Source organism: Fukomys damarensis, unplaced genomic scaffold (genome assembly GCF_012274545.1).
Source record: "Fukomys damarensis isolate Sample0158 unplaced genomic scaffold, DMR_v1.0_HiC HiC_scaffold_7, whole genome shotgun sequence".
Lineage (NCBI taxonomy): Eukaryota > Metazoa > Chordata > Mammalia > Rodentia > Bathyergidae > Fukomys > Fukomys damarensis.
In genome coordinates, this window is record NW_022900919.1 from 37,672,756 (window position 1) to 37,688,998 (window position 16,243).

The 16,243-nt window shown below is 36.0% G+C and overlaps 1 protein-coding gene across 1 annotated transcript in view; it reads right to left on the reverse strand.

The window, feature by feature from the left end:
• Plcb1 (phospholipase C beta 1) overlaps window positions 1-16,243 on the reverse strand; it is a 690,814-nt gene continuing 674,571 nt past the window's right edge. Inside the window, exon 32 of the mRNA XM_033761014.1 lies at window positions 1-3,639. Coding sequence (XP_033616905.1) covers window positions 3,412-3,639 — 228 coding nt within the window. The 3' untranslated portion in view covers window positions 1-3,411. The remainder of the gene's footprint in view (window positions 3,640-16,243) is intronic.

The window sequence follows — 16,243 nt, forward strand, 5'->3', positions numbered from 1 at the left end:
CATAGAATTTACATGTACATTCTTTGCCTATCAATGTTTCAGGTGATCTGTTTTGTAAAAAAACTCACATCAAGTGCTTTGTTAGTTCTTGTCATTTCCACAAGTCAAGAATAATCCTTGGCTGTTTGCTTTCCTTAGCTTAGAAAAAAAGGAGAAGTAAAGAGAAGGAGGGATGTCAGAAGGGAGGGAGAGGAGGAAGGAAAGAAGTTGTGGTCCTTGCTATGGAAGCAATGGTAAGTGCAATGGCACTTCTGGATGGAGGGAGGTGGAGTAACAGCAGTGACAACTGTGTCCTCTAGCACAAGCTTTGCTGGCCCTTAAGACTAGCATTATGCCTGATCCCAGCCTCTTCCTTGTCAAGAGAAGGTTGGCTTGGACACTAAGAAATAGTAGCTGGGTGTGTTAAGAAATTTTTATTGTTTCCTTTGGATTTGTGATGAAAGCACATAAAATTACAAGTGGAAGAAACATCATGCCACAAAATTGCATAGAATTATTACAAAAATGTGGATTATGCATTTTAAATAATTCTAGATAGAAGAACCCAAATATGTACATTTTAAGAGCTTGAAATACTTTGTCCTACTCTTTTTTTTTTCTTAAAAGGCAAAAGTCACAATGTCGAATCCATCACGAACAATATTAATACAGTGCACAAATGCAACATTAAATTCAAAGGAATGCAAGCAATGGCCCTTTCATTTGGAATTATTTAATGACCGCTTATCTATTATAGGAGTATTAATTAATGCATGGTAGTAATGAAGTATTAAAATGAAATGTTAAAAACCAAAACACATGGCACGTCATGAGAACTTTGAAAATTGGGTTATACGGCCAAAACCATGCTATTCTCAGTAGTGTAAGGGTGTCAGGGACACAGTCTAATTTATTACACAACTCTACTCTCTATTTTAGGAAAAAACACAATACAGAATTTCACACATTCAACAAAGAACAAGGCAAATACATAAAGGCACAAAACTGCACATCATATAGACCCTTTTTCTTTATCTTTGTCTATTTTCAAGTAGTATTAATATTATTAAATGATAGTATCACTGTAGTAGTTTCATTAATGCAAGATGCACAGTGTTGCACACTACCCCACAACTGTAAAAGGTGTCATTGTACAGATATAAAAATGTGATTACACTTAATGGCCAAATACAAACATATTGTAAAATGACTAGAATCATTAAGATAATGAAACCCAACTACCAAAACAGTTTTGCCTAAGTCAAAGTTATTTAATCTCAGTCTATCTCTGGTCTAAAATGTGATATAATATTCTGTAATAATTACCACTGTGTCTGGTTATGAATGCTTTTGGTTCATTCTTCTGCAGTGATAGACACTCTAGTTTTGTTTATATAAGTGCAGCATTCAATTTTGACCATTCCTTCTTCTATATGCATAATGCCTTCCTTCAAAGTGCAAAAGTAGAATGATTTACAAAAGATTTCCCTTTCCATGGAAGTTCAATTTTATTAAGTGTCTAATTAACACTCTAACTTCTTCAGATCAAAACATAATAATCTCAAAGAGGAGGTGATTTTCCCCTTGTGTCACACAAGAAGTGTTTTATTAGTCTAACACTCTTTCTTAATGTTTGAAATAAGCCTTCATTTTGATTAAAACTTAATTGTGGTGCCTAGTTATTGCTTAAAGTTAAATAAAATGATTTCCATAGAAATTTAAATACTTGAACACAATTTTCAGGACACAACTGATTTTTGCATTATAAAATGCTTTGCTAAGCTGCAATCAGATAGGTTTATTTTAAAGTAAAATAAAGCTGTAGCATCTTGTTCTGGACTTTAACTTCAATGTTCTTTATATCATTCTCTAAATTATATTTTTCTATAATTATTCTTTTCTATTTAAGACATTTCGATAATGGTTTTGATCAGTTTTACCATGATGTGATTTCTCTTAATCCACTTAAAATAGGAACTTAAAAAGACACAATGAAATGTACATACTAAATGTGTATGAAAGTTTCTTTTAATGTTAGAATGAAATAGAAATCAGTAAGATTTAAAACTTATGGAAGATATTAATAAATTTCCATATCACTCTCCTATATATTTTTGTATATTCATTCTGACCATTTAAACGAACAACATACAATTTTTATTTCTGAAAAATATTTATCAAATTCATATTCTAAATTCTAAATCTACATCAACTTGCATCAACAGTTCTATCAGATTTTAAAAATTATATCTTAATATCCATGTAATCCAGATGTTGACCCTTTTCTTTTCCACCCATTTATCCTTGAATTTACTTTTAAATCTTGTGGAAGATAGTTGGGTCACTGCCAATTAATAAATATACATCTACCTGCATGCTGCACACTCACGCACCTGTGTGTATGCACTTATATGGAGGAGTACATACATATATACATGGAGATAATACATATCATTTATACATGGTCTGTGTATTCTTTAGATACATATTCAATATTCTTCTCTATATTAAAAATAAATGAACCATTAAAAATGTTAGACAGCAAAATAACCACTGGAACCTGTTCATTCTGATTGAATTTCTGCTTAACATATACTAGCTCAATTCTTTTTATTCAACACAACAGACCCTTTGGAGCTATTTGATCATTTCGGGCCAACAACGAATTCATATCCAGACTCTGAGTGCAAATAGTCAATTTGGATAGCACACTGCCTGAATTGCTCATGCAGCTAAATGTACAATCCATATTGCTCAGTTCTCGGGATGGCTTTACTCGGCAAGGAAACAATCAAGTGATTAAAAACAGCAACAGAAAAAGAGCTTATTTGAATCACTATAGTATCTAATAAAGCCATGTCATTAACAAATACACTGATGCTTCTATGTCAAATAAATTAGCAAACTGCAAGCCACCAGTGCTTGCAAAGAAAAGGAAGAACATATTTAATATGCACGCTAACTCGAAAATATGGAGTTGAGGGGCAGTTAGGAAAAAAATGCAAAGCTGGATGTTCAATAGTGTTAAATAGTGCTATGCTTTTCTCAAACTATTTCTATTACTTTGAAATACTTTACACCGGTGCTTCAAATAAAAACACGAGCTCAGAATTTCCTCAAAGCACACAGTATCCTTCATTAAATGTTCCATGGAGCCTGTAAATTGCTTGCTTTGAATTTACTATCGCAAAGAACACAAAAATCCCACATACATGCACCTTCACTAAGTAGACCTGCAGTAGTTTCCACATGACACAGGGAGCCTGGGAATGGGGGCTTTGCATGGAATCTTCTGGAACTCTCCCTTTGGTGTGAATTTTAGGCTAAAGGATGCTTCTCAGGAAGATGGTCCTGGGCAGTGATCTTTGCAATACAAGAGAGTCTGATGGAGCTTGAATGGCCATGCACATCCTGAAGGCCTGGCAGGAGCAATCACAGAGGAGTATCAAACTCCTTTCCTGGGTTTTCTCCTTGTACCTCTTCCCTGGAGGGAGTCTTGTGGTTCACTTTTCCAGGGTCTGAGGCCCGGGAAGCAGGGGCAGAACTATGATTGCTGTCTTCGCTGATCTTCCCTTTCATAGCTTCCTGCACGAACTCCAGAATCTCCAGGGGCAATCTTTTGAACTTATCTTGGTATTCTTGCTCCAGTTCCATCTGAAGCTAGAAGATATCAAGAGAAGAGAATGAATTTTCTACCTACCCAAGCAGAAACGGTTTGAAAGAGACACATGAAGGGTAGGGAAGGAGAATAGATTAATTTAAAAATACCACTCACTGGCCACCTATAGAGAAGATGGAAAACAGAGATTAGTCTGACTTGTCATTTGTCTTCTATAGCTGAAAGTCAAGTTCTTGTTATATGTGGCAATAATAAGGCTAAAGACTTGGACTAAGATAAAGAAATCCATTTAGCAACACATACTCACACATGCACATTTCAAAAGGTTTTCGGAGGTAATTAATATACAATAACCTGAAGTCCTTATACTAAGGGGCTGACAGCTACTAATGGCTGGAGTGTCGAGGTGGCTGGGGTGTGTCAGGCTGGGATGAACAGAGCGGGAAAGTGGACTTAATGAGTGAAGCTTCGTCCAGGAGCTGGGAAGCCAATGCTGACTGCTTTTATTTTTCATTTTATTTTATTTTGTGTTTTGCCCTGCTGGCAACTAAATTCAAGTCCTCAGGTATGCTGAGCACATACTCTACTACTGAGCTGCATCTCCAAGCCCATCAGTGCTTTGAAAGAGAATCTCTATGCATTGTTACAAAGTGAGCACACCCATGTAACTACCTTTAATTTTTGACTTCTTTATATCACTTCCCGATTTTGCTTACTTTTTGTTGGATTTTTATCTGCCTTTTGAACTGTATTAGCTACCTTTTAAAATTGATCTGTTCTATCTCCTAGAGAACTTTAAAAATTTTTGATGTCAGGGAAACCTTGCTTCTTGTGCCAACTTAATGCAGGTCTAGTTGTAAAACGGCTGTACAAGCAGGGATTCCTAAGCAGTGGTGGAGGAAGAACGGGGCAGCAGGGAGAGCTGCTTGTTGGGAAGCTCTTATGTGTAAGCCCAAGTGAAAACTCAGAGTTTCAAGTACAATTCTCTGTGCTTACTGAGTGCTAAGTGAAGATCCTAAAGTAAGGTAAGCTGTAGATTTTGAAAAATAACAGACCTCAAGTATCGCAGATAATGGATTCTAGATCTTGTTTAAATTTTTTTACAAGGTATTTATGAATATATTGCACTACCATCCGAATTCTATCAGGCTGCCGAGGAAATGTGGTGGCGTACTCAGAGCCTGGAGAAGCTCAGGGCTACAGTGGTGCAAAGTGAACACGACCATACGAACTCTGTGTTCAGCTCCTGGCAAATCTCCAGAGCATCAAAAACAAGACGACCTTTGCCAATTCCTTCCCTGCTGTCCCAACAATTTAGAAGGAGAACTTTCACAATGTCTTTCACTTTTTGGCAAGAATGAAATCAACATGGGGCTTGACAACTACCACAATCCAGGTCTTTTCATCAGTTTGCCTCAATTTTAATTCAGCAACACAATTAGTTTCTCTTCAAAGGAAGGTAAAGAAGAGAGAAAAGCAAGAGACCCTGTTTTAAGGATAGACTGCAAATTTCATTTAGGTTGGACAGGGGTGCTTTACCTATGGATATGTTGTACTTGGCCTGGCAATTTCTCTGAGGTTATTGGTCACGGATACACAACAAACCATGGTGCTTCATCAGTGAAGATTTTTTAATTATTAAAAAAACTAAAATGTGGGAAGGTATTTAGCTCAGCGGCACTGCACCTATCTGGCAAGTGCAAGGTCATGAGTTCAATCCCCAGTACCAAAATAAATAACTAAATAAATTAACAAATGCAAGAAAATGCCAAACACTAAATCAAAATTCTTACTAATTTTAGTAATTTAATTCTAATTAAAAATTTAATTTTGGAAACTATAAATTATTTTCAACAATTTATAATAATTGACCCAATTATGACTAAATTATGACTTTACTGGACTCTTTTATCATGAGGCAGTAGATTTTATTGTATCCTTAACTAGGTCACTGTCTCATGGCTTATATAAAATGCCATAGGCTTCATTCTTTTTTAAAAGTCTTTCAGTTATTAACAGGTTAATTTGAAAATTATATTTACTCTTTAATTTCAAATTAGAGCCTTTTCTTTTTCTCTTTTTTCTTCTTATCAGCTAAACACTTGTTCATTGTAAGAAAATGTAAAAAGTCAGCAGGGCTGGGCCTGGCTCTCTTCCAATAAAGCCCATCTAGCCCACAGGCTGCAAACTCATTTTCCAGGGGCCAAGAAAGTCACAAAAGTAAAAGAAGCAGGCTATGTGCTAGGAAGTGGGAGTGGAGGACTGAGGACCTAGAGAGGACAGGTCCTTTCTAGTGGGTACACTAAAATATATACTGTGTTGGAATTATCAGTATTTTTACTTTTCTATTTCTCATATTTATGGTAACACAATTATTTTATTTTTAGGATGAAAATAACATGGGGGGGTACTAGGGATCGAACTCGGGTCCTTGCGCTTGCAAGGCAGGCAGCAGAACCACTGAGCTAAATACCTGGCCCTGAAAATAGCATTCTACATTGAAACCAAAATTAATATATTTTAAAAGATGCAAAAAAATAAAAATGCAGAACTCTGAATGTGGGACCAAGAAACTATATGAAGAGTCATCCCAGGGACTACAGTATTTTAACCTGACTATAATGAGTTGAATAAAAAGATATTAAAAACAATGATAAAAACTTTTACAAAATACAATCACAGAATGACTGGCTTCAAAGCCTAAACAACTTTGTAAGGCCCAATCTTATTTTTTGAACAATCTCATGAAATTTTAGTTCAACCAAGATTGAAAATAACAGAATTATATGAGAAATACAGATTTAAATCAGGCAGGTTACCCAAGGATTGTTGAAAAGTGCCACAAGGGAAAATCAGACTATATTCTATATCCCAACCATTCCAGTTTTGTTTATTCATTTGTTTTTGCTCTAAATTTTCCTAGAGTCAATTGTGATGGGACATTGGATTAATATGGCTGACTAAAAAATTCCTCTTCTATTCCAAATGCAGAGAAATGCTAAATAAAACAGAAAAAGAATATTTACTTAAATTTATATCTGAGGAACTTTTAAAAAATAATAAAGAACTTTGAAGGTATGTGGCTCCCAGAGTAGTGGATTTCCCATAGTACAGGGATAGATTTTAATATTCTGAGAGGATGGGAGAGGAGCCCTCAGTATGTAGGCTGTTTCCTGAAAAAGGGCAAGGTCAGGGGTCTCCACTCTTGAAATCGAGATTAGGAACCTTCAATCCATAAACCAGGGGATGAACAAGGAAGCTAAATGATTTATGGGGCCAGTCAGTGGAAAATTATCTGTGAAGGGCATCAGAAATCCAAACCAACACCGCACGAATACCATTTCCAAATTCACATTACCTCTGTGAATTGAGCAGCTAATTTCAACAAACTAATGCAAAGACTGTTCACAAATTAATAAAACCAATAGGGTCACAGCAGAGGCAAAGCAAATTCAGTTTGGATTCCTCTGACCCAGGGCAGGAGTGACTGCTCTAGAAAGACAACTCAAGTTCAAAATCACAAACCACTCAAGGAAAATGCAGCTTTTGTCCAATCCTGTAATTCAAGGTTGCCACTGGCAACTGGAATCTAAAGAAAAGGAATAACATGGTGATCAGTGTGTTTCTAGGTCAAAGTGGGAAATACTCTGGACCTAAAAGAAATAAATTAGGAAGGTTATGCCAATGTGGAAGATTACAATTAATTAATTCACAGTGAATGTATATCTCTGTTACTTTTTAGCCTCTGCTGAAGTGTGGTGCATGCCTATATTTTTGGTAGATTTTCCCAATCAATTTCATTTCCTTGACAATGATGCTAAAATGAATTTTCATCTTGTGACTAAATACTTCAACCAATAGGCCTACTGCAAAGAGCTAAGAAGGTAACCATGACCTAAACTGTTGCCATAAATCTACCCAAAGTTGATAATGCGTGTAAAGGTAGACAAGATTTTTTCCTTCATACGGAGTATAAAATGCTTACATTTTGTCAAATATAACATTGGACAGTTTATTTACTCTCGTGGAATTTCTATGATCTCATGTAAAAAATGGGTGTACTAATTCTAATTTTCCCAGGCTATTGTTAAAAAAATTTTTTTGCTATTTGCTTGTTTTTCAGTCCTGAGGATCAAGACAAGGGCCACATATATGTTATGTAAAAGCTCTAATCTCTGAGCTACACTACCTCCCTGCCCTTTTAAAGGTTAAATTAAATCACACATGTTAAATGCTTAGTATATTGTTATTACTTATTTATAAATATTGCATAAATTTACTTGTAAAGAGAGAGAGGGATTTTCACCTAAAAATATCTGGAATATTGTCATTAAGCAAGTGGTTCTTGACTTTTCTATTTCTATGTTAATGTCAATGAAATAAAATCTTGGTACCTGTTGGATCTTCCTTTTTGGACAACATTCTAGTCTGCTGCTAATTTTGATGCTTTTATCAATAAAAATTTTTCTGAGCACCCTGATTAGTATAAAGTCCCGTCCTTTGTGCTGTGGGAAGTGAAGAACTAAGATTTCTTCTAAAGTGACAATAAGTATGAGGAAATAAGATGTTGGGCTGAATGAGTGCAATAGAATAAGATAGGCTGTGGATATAAAAGATAAAGCCTACATTTTTTTACCTTAAAGTGATATGGGAAATACTTTGTATAGGAGATTGGACTTGAAAACTTTGGCTTTCTAGGATCTGCCAATGTCCTTGGTATTATCTCTCTCCAGGGAAGAAGCTCTCAACCTTTGACCTTCCCCAGAAAGACAGAGTTCTCTAACTTCCTTTTTCCTCTTCTAAAGGTGTGTTATATAAGGACATATAAGTGACTGAGACTGTGATTCTTAACCTTTGAATCTGCTCTAATATATACAAATTTAACTACTGCATTTCTTTCATTTATAATTAGTCATAGATTACAATGGAAGCTCATTTACTCTGTTATTAAAATGGCTTCTTTAAAAGATAGCTGTATATTAAAAGTGACGGGTTTTAGATAACCATGTCTCATCTCAGAAGTTAATGTTTATAATTAAGTACCTAAAGATTTTATTACAAAATAGGTTCTGATTCAGTAGATCTGGATGGGCCATCAATCAGATTCTGTAATTCTGTGAAACTTCCAAGAGAAGCTGAAGTTGCTAATCTAAGGAACATACTTTAACTAATACTACTTTAAAGGTCTTTTGTGCATCCTTTCACATCTTTTGCATTATTTCAGGATATAGATATGTATCAGTATTCAGCAGATCTCATCACTGCAGACCTCTGGTGTTTCTAATACTCAGATTTTGACTCAAAGCATACATTGGAGGCTATGAGGTAAAGGGCAGGATAAGAGTTGCTAAGAATTCAAGAAAAGAGAGATGAAGAGAAAAGGATAGGATGGGAAAATGCTAAGCAAATCTAAATGCTGAATCAATACATGAGAGAAAACAGAAGCTAGAAATTATGGAATTACCAAGCACCGTTCCTAACATGAATTTGCAATTCACATTTTTTTCACTTCAGAAGCCAAATACATTCTGACACAGCTCTTATGTGTATACTCCTTTATATATCATATATGCCATGAACCTACCTTGGGAGACATTTACTCATAAAGCAATGAATAACATAATCAACTTCGTGTGACTTTTCCCCTAGCTCATCACCATTTTTCCTTCTCTGTCCCTTCCCGAATATACCTCTCCTGAAATGTCAGGATTTCCTAACATAGCCCATGCTTCATACTTCTGAGTCTTGAAATATATTTCACATTCTCTTTTGTAATCATCTCATAGGCATCTAGAGATTACTGCAAAAACCTTGGAAAGGAATGCTAGCAATTACACAGTCAAATCCTCCAGGACCTTGAAGTCTTGAAAAGGGACTTTTGCAATTATATAGTCAAATTCTTTCCTTTTACTCAGTAGAAACTGGTGGCCCATGGTGGTTAGTGGCTTCTAAGGCTATGGCTCACAACTAGCAAAGTGAATCTAAACTCTAGTCAGTTATCCTCTCTGTAGTAAGAAGACTGCATCCGTGGCAACAGAATTTCATCTCTCCCTGTATCCACAACCTTTACCTATGACTAAGTTTCTTTCACTATAGACTTACAATTTATTTCAACATTTTTTGAAAATTAAGCAGTAGTGTGACAATTTTTAGCTAATTGGATGTTAGCAGACATGACCCAAGCAGGGGCTTGAGAAAGCATTGGGTTTCACTTTTGTCCCTCTGCGATGTTATGGGAATAGTCTGCACAAGATGAGACACATCAGGGCCGGGGATTTAGCGCAGTGTTTCCACCGCCTGCCTTGTAAGCGCAAGGACCTGAGTTTGATCCCCGGTACCAAAAAAAAAAAAAAAAAAAAAAGATGAGACACATAGGACAGAGCTGAGTTCTACAGCCACACAGCAAAAATAATCATAGTTTTATCAACATCTAGCTGATACTCAGAAATATAAGCATGTTTAGAAAAGAGATGAAGAGCTTCCTACTTCACCAAAACAAACCACAGATATGTGAATAAGCCAGATAGATAAAGACAGCTGAACTCAGTCAGTCAAGAGCAGTGGTAATCAGCAAACTTGCAAAAAAAATTTTTGTTCATTACATGCCAGTAAGTTTTGTGCCATGTGCACCACATTACTATGTTTCCTCGGTACTTCCATACTTTCAAAAGTGTGCATTAAATTCTGTAGCCCAGACATGGAATTAATTGCTTAACATGTTTGACAAATAAGAAAGCCTCTTGTCTTACATGTGCATATAAACTTGCCATTCAGCATCTAGAAGCAACTTGTACTACAATTTAAGCAAATAATTATGCTACTCAGAAAGTCACTTCATCTCAATTAATGTGTAGTTCCAAGGCCTTGCCATGTTTTGTGTCAGTACTGGAGTACTTTCACCTAATACGGGCCTAGGAATTCTCTCGTTTTAATTAGGTGCTTTCTGAGGGAAGATTTAGCAGGAGTCTACTACAGCTGGGAATAAAAATGACTATGAACAAGGTAAAAAATTTTAGTTTTACTGAAATTATTAATAATCCAGGTAGTAGTTAAGTAACGTTTATCAAACATGAAATTACCATTGTAGTTGAAATGCCAAAACATGACCTGAGTTTTTGGTAACTTACTTTCTCATCTAAGGAAGTTTAAAATATTTATTTTATATTCTTGAGTGAATAACATTCAACACATCAATCAACAAATCTCATCATTTGTGAGTTGAGGAAATGGAAGCCTACCCCAAAGTTTCTCAGGCCAAAATGAAGATCTGAATCCCAACTTCCACTTAATTCAGGGCTTCAACCCCACCATTCAGGCTAACCTCTCCTTATATAAAAACAAAATTTGTGAAGATCTCAGGGATTTGATATTCTGTGTAGTGAGGAAAGAATAACAAATAATTCCAAGGTATTTTCTTTACATGTCCAGTCTCTCCAAAATGCTTTCAGAAAATAATTAAGAAGTGTCTTTTACTAAAAAGTGATGCTGAGGAGGGATCCCATAGAATAGCACAGGATATTAATGACATATTGTCCTCCTAATAATAAGTATGATTTTGTGGAAAACAATGACTTTCAAAAGTTGTAGCTACATTAGTCCATTTTAAAACTTTCACTAGGCTTTTTCTATTTTTGTCTGTCCTGCTGAGAAGATACGGACTGATTTTTATTCTCCCTACATAATTTTTTTCTTCAGTTTAGGTCATGTTTCTTTGGTCAACTGACTCTTTTTCTGTTTGCAATGAAGTGTAGTCTAATTTAATTATGCTATTTCTATAAAGAGTCAGATTCCATAAAAAAGGACAAGCAAATGGAAAACTGGAATAAGGAAAAATCATAATTTAAAAGAAGAAAATTCTTAGGCTATAACCAATCTAGTAACAGGGAAACATAACTATAAAAATAATGAGGGTAATATAACTGTCTTAGATACTTTCCTCCTTGCTGAGAAAAAAATACCCAACACCCAAAGTTAAAGGAGGAAAGATTTATTTTTTGGCTCAATTTGCAGAGGCTTTGGTTCATAGTTGGCTGTCTCCAAGGCAGGGTGGCATGGCAGAAGGATATCAGAGGAGAAACATTTTATGATGGGCTGAAGACAGGAAGGCAGCAAAGCAGCAAAAGAGTGAGGAAGCAGCAGCAAACAATTGTAGTAGCCCTTTCTGTTCCTTATATTCTATCCAGGCTATGCATAGCATTCACGTTTAGGGTAGGGTACCCTTAATCCTAGCAAAGCACCATTAATCCTAGTATCACATTCTTAATCCCATTACCACACAACCGAGATCCAGCCTGAAAAACCCTACCTATAACCACGTGAGGCTTTGGGGAGACATCCAGATAAGTACTTATTGTATGACAGGACCTGTTCTTAGGACTTTTCATGTGTTAACCAACTTAATACATGTACATTAATTTCAGAATCTCTGAACCTAATATTTGTGGTATGGAGCCTAAGAAATAACATGAATCTGTGCATGAGATTTGGCCATAGAAAAGTAGATAAGTAGCAGGGTCTGTGAACAGCTCGAATTGTATTTCTTATTTAAGACACTCAAATTCAGAAATTTAAGGTTTAGAAATTTTAACCACAAGTCAAATAAAAGGCTCATTTGAGTCTGCATGTAACTATTCCATGGCTCCTTATTTACCTGAACTATCAGGAACAAGGGCATAGCAGCAGAGGACAATTCATGCCCACTAGAGAGAGGCTAAGAGGGATAACACCAGACAAATCCCATTCTCTCAACCACGTAAACCCTACAACCATCAATACTAGAAAGCCTCAAGTCGATTGAAATAAAACACTGTCCAAAAAGCTAATTATTTTTAGATGCAGTGTATATTTCTTTTCCATAAAGTGGAGTTCTACCCACAGGGAAGAACTGAACTTACATTATAAATTCAATTCTTATACTGAATCACATTAGAAGCACATGTCAATGATACAGATGGTGCATAAAACCAGCTAAAAATCTGGAGTCAAGTGAAATGCCCAGCTTAGGAAGTCTTGAGTCTCCAAAGGGCTTTTCACCTGGAGAACCCACTCATGTGTGAGTTTTAGTTCAGATCACACTCTCCTCTTCTGTGTTCATGTGGACACTAACCCCTTTTATTATCTCCCAAGCAGTAGTAATTACTCAAATTGAGCTTTTGCTACAACCACTCTCTTTCAACTCAAACCGTGGGTACTGCATTTAAAAAATGAGACAGACTGTGTAAAATGTCCTAAAATGAACTCCGCTGTGTCCTTGGAGAACACCCTTCTGATCATCTAAAATTAGTCGTGGTTTTTCTTTTTCTTTTTATAAATGTATATTTCAAGAGTGGTAAGCCATCCTAGGGTTTTATCAGGATAATTGATTTTGATGCTTAAGGAGGAGTATGTCCTAATTATATAGTCACTCCTTCTAAATGCGATGTTTATGCCTCCTGCTTAAATTGTGGTGTTAGGCTGATCATTTACAACTTGATCTGAAAGGTAGGTGGGTATTTGTTTCCTGGCTTCACAAGCCTTTTGAGAAGCCCAATTGTCAGGGAGCCTGATTTTTTCCATTCAAGGAGAAGCTGAAAACTATGATGGGATTTCTCAGGGAAAGTAAACTGAAATAAAGCCAGGTTTAGAAAGATATTTGAGTGACAGGGCCGGTTGGAAATTGTGATGAATACACAAGATGTGTCTCAGTTATAAACAGCAGCCATTCAATTTTTCCAACTACATTAAAACTGTGTGGACGTGTATGCCCATGCCCAAGGGTGCCACGTCTGATTTTTCAAAAGAAGCCAGACATCTAGATTTCCTTTTAAATCTGATTTCCTAGTGTGCATCTAGATTAGAAATTCATAAAGCAGGGCCGGGGATTTAGCTCAGCAGTTCGGTGGCCTGCCTTGCAAGTGCAAGGACCTGAGTTCAATCCCCAGTACCCCCCACCAAAAAAATCATAAAACAACAGGCAGGTCTGTGTACAACCTCTGGAGTAGCTAAGTAACACATTCCTGTGTTTGGATTTAAAAGATAACTACCTCAAAGTCTTCTGGGACCACTCCATGCAGGGCCAGGGATAGGCCTCTATCCTATAATTGATTGCCCTAGTGATAGAGATACAAATTGTGCTGACAACCTGAGTCTGATGAGGGAGCTCTCACTGGGAACAGGAAGACACTTTTTCATCCCTGAATAACCTTTTGATCCTATTCTAGGATAGAAGGCACTTGCTAAAGAACTGATGGCATCTCTTTTTCTACTTCATTTGTTAAATGAGTGTTGTGGTATAACTGAGCTAACCTCACCATAGCTGAACTGGGAAATCTGATAAACCGAACTGCAAGATGTTGTTGTAGGAATGCTCTTTTGTAAGTCTTCTAGCTCAGATCCTTCTGATTATGAATTGATCTCTTCAAAATGTCTACAAAGGTAATTTGAGAGACAGAGAAGGTTACTTTACTGACTTTATCTGTAGGGTCTTATTTTGGGAGGGGTATCAGTTTAGAGTTTCTACAGTAAGCACATCCCAGTTGTATTATTTTCTTCTACATTGCAGATAATAACTAATTATCTTCAAAATTTACATTCACCTTTCCATGGTGTCTGCTTTACATAGTTGCATCTGATTTGCCAGAGAAAATACTTATGAACCCTTATGATCTTTTACAGTGACGGTGGCTATTTGCCTAGTTCTTGCCAATGAAAATGTCAGCGTGAAGTGTTTTAGAAGTATATCAGGCAGCTCTACTGATATATTCCCTTTTCTAACAAGGTCTTAGGGGTGATGGAGCCCTATTGTACAAGGAAATTGGCTTTCTGGATCATTATGTGGAAACAAGATATTTATCAACTAGGAAGATCCAAGTTTGGCTCTTACATTGAAAGAAAAAATCCGATTGTATGAAGCCATTGACATTCTGGTGTTGTCATAGCCCCTTGCAGTATGCTAACCAATACATTTTCACAAATGTAATTTGTGCTGCTTGATTTACTTTAAAGTGATGGGAATTATGAATATACATCTAGCTATTCTGAGAGTTTCCTCTATTTATGATTTACCTTTATTAGCCAATTTTTATACCATAAGGATGACCTCTGAAATTGCTTGAGGCTTTTTGGTTATTCTGAATTTAAAGTAGAATTAGAGAATAATCCAAACTATAAATCTTGAACACTTTATAGCTACTTTATAGCTGTAAGATGGAAAGAGCTAGTGTTATGAGACCCAAGGGCATTATCACTTTACATCAATCTTTTTCCCTTTCCTTCTACAAGGAAATTTCAGGGATGAAAACAATTCCCCTTTTTCTTCCATTGTTATCATTGGATTAAAGTATATATAGCACTTATATAGTGCACCCACTTCTGTAAGACAAGAATAGGTGACTTCAAATTAGTACTATTATAAATAAGGGATACTACAGCAGACCTTACTGGTGAAAGAAAAAACTATAAGGGTCTATCAAACCTGTTCTAGTACTTAGATGATTGTCAGCCAGTAAGACATCCTGATCTCAAATCCTGGCATATTTCCTAACTCTCATAATACTATTTTGGATGGCGATGCCTTTGACTTGTGACTTATTTCCTACTTACATTAATTAATTTTTTCTTTGCATTCAATCCCTTACACATTCATTGATTTATTCATTCATTTATCCAAAATATGGCAAGTACACATTTATGTATTTGGCACGATGACATATGTACACATGAGTGAGACACCATACTGGCTTTAAGGAGTCCCCTGACTAGTAGAAAAATGTGAAATATAAAATGTTAATGGGACATACTGAGATAAGTGCCATGATACAATTATATACAGTGCACATCAGTGCACAAAAGAAGGAACAGTTGCCCTCCTCAGTATTACAGCAGAAATTACTAAAGATGAGAAGAGTTGGAGGCCACTAAATGCCAGACCTTTTGCACATTTCTCCAGGCAGTGGCTACTAATCATTCCCCCTTTATGTAGTACACACAAATGATGAACAGAGAAAGACTAACAGAAATTCTGAATTGATTTTTTAAAATCTCAATATTTTGTCTAATTATATGCTAACTAGAAGACCATGTCCTAATAGTTAAAACTATCCCTTGATACAGTAGAGATTAATAGCCTACCAATAATAAAAAACATAATTATGTGCATATTTACATAGCATTGTATAAAATATCACTCAGAACTAGGATTAGAAGTTCCATTTGACCCAGCCATCCCTCTGTTGGATATCTTTCCAAAAGAATTAAAAGAATCATACCACAGTGATATATGCACACCCATGTTTATAGCAGCACAGTTTGTAATAGCTGAAACTTGGAAACAGCCCATCTGCCCATCAGTTGGAAACTGGATAAAGAAGATGTGGTTTTTCTATAAAATGGAATACTACTCAGCCATAAAGAATGAGAAAGTAGATTCATTCATAGGTAAATGGGTATATTTTGAGGATATACTCCTAAGTGAAATAAATAAGTCACACATGTGCAAATACCGAATAGTTTTTCTGGTGTGAAAAACTAAAATAGTACTCAAGATCCTAATGGGACAATTAGCAACATGAAATAGGAAGAACAGGACCAAAGGTGTAGGGACAGTGAGAAGGATAGGGAAAGGGGAACAAGGGAAAAGGAAAAAAATATGAGAAAATGTAAAAATGG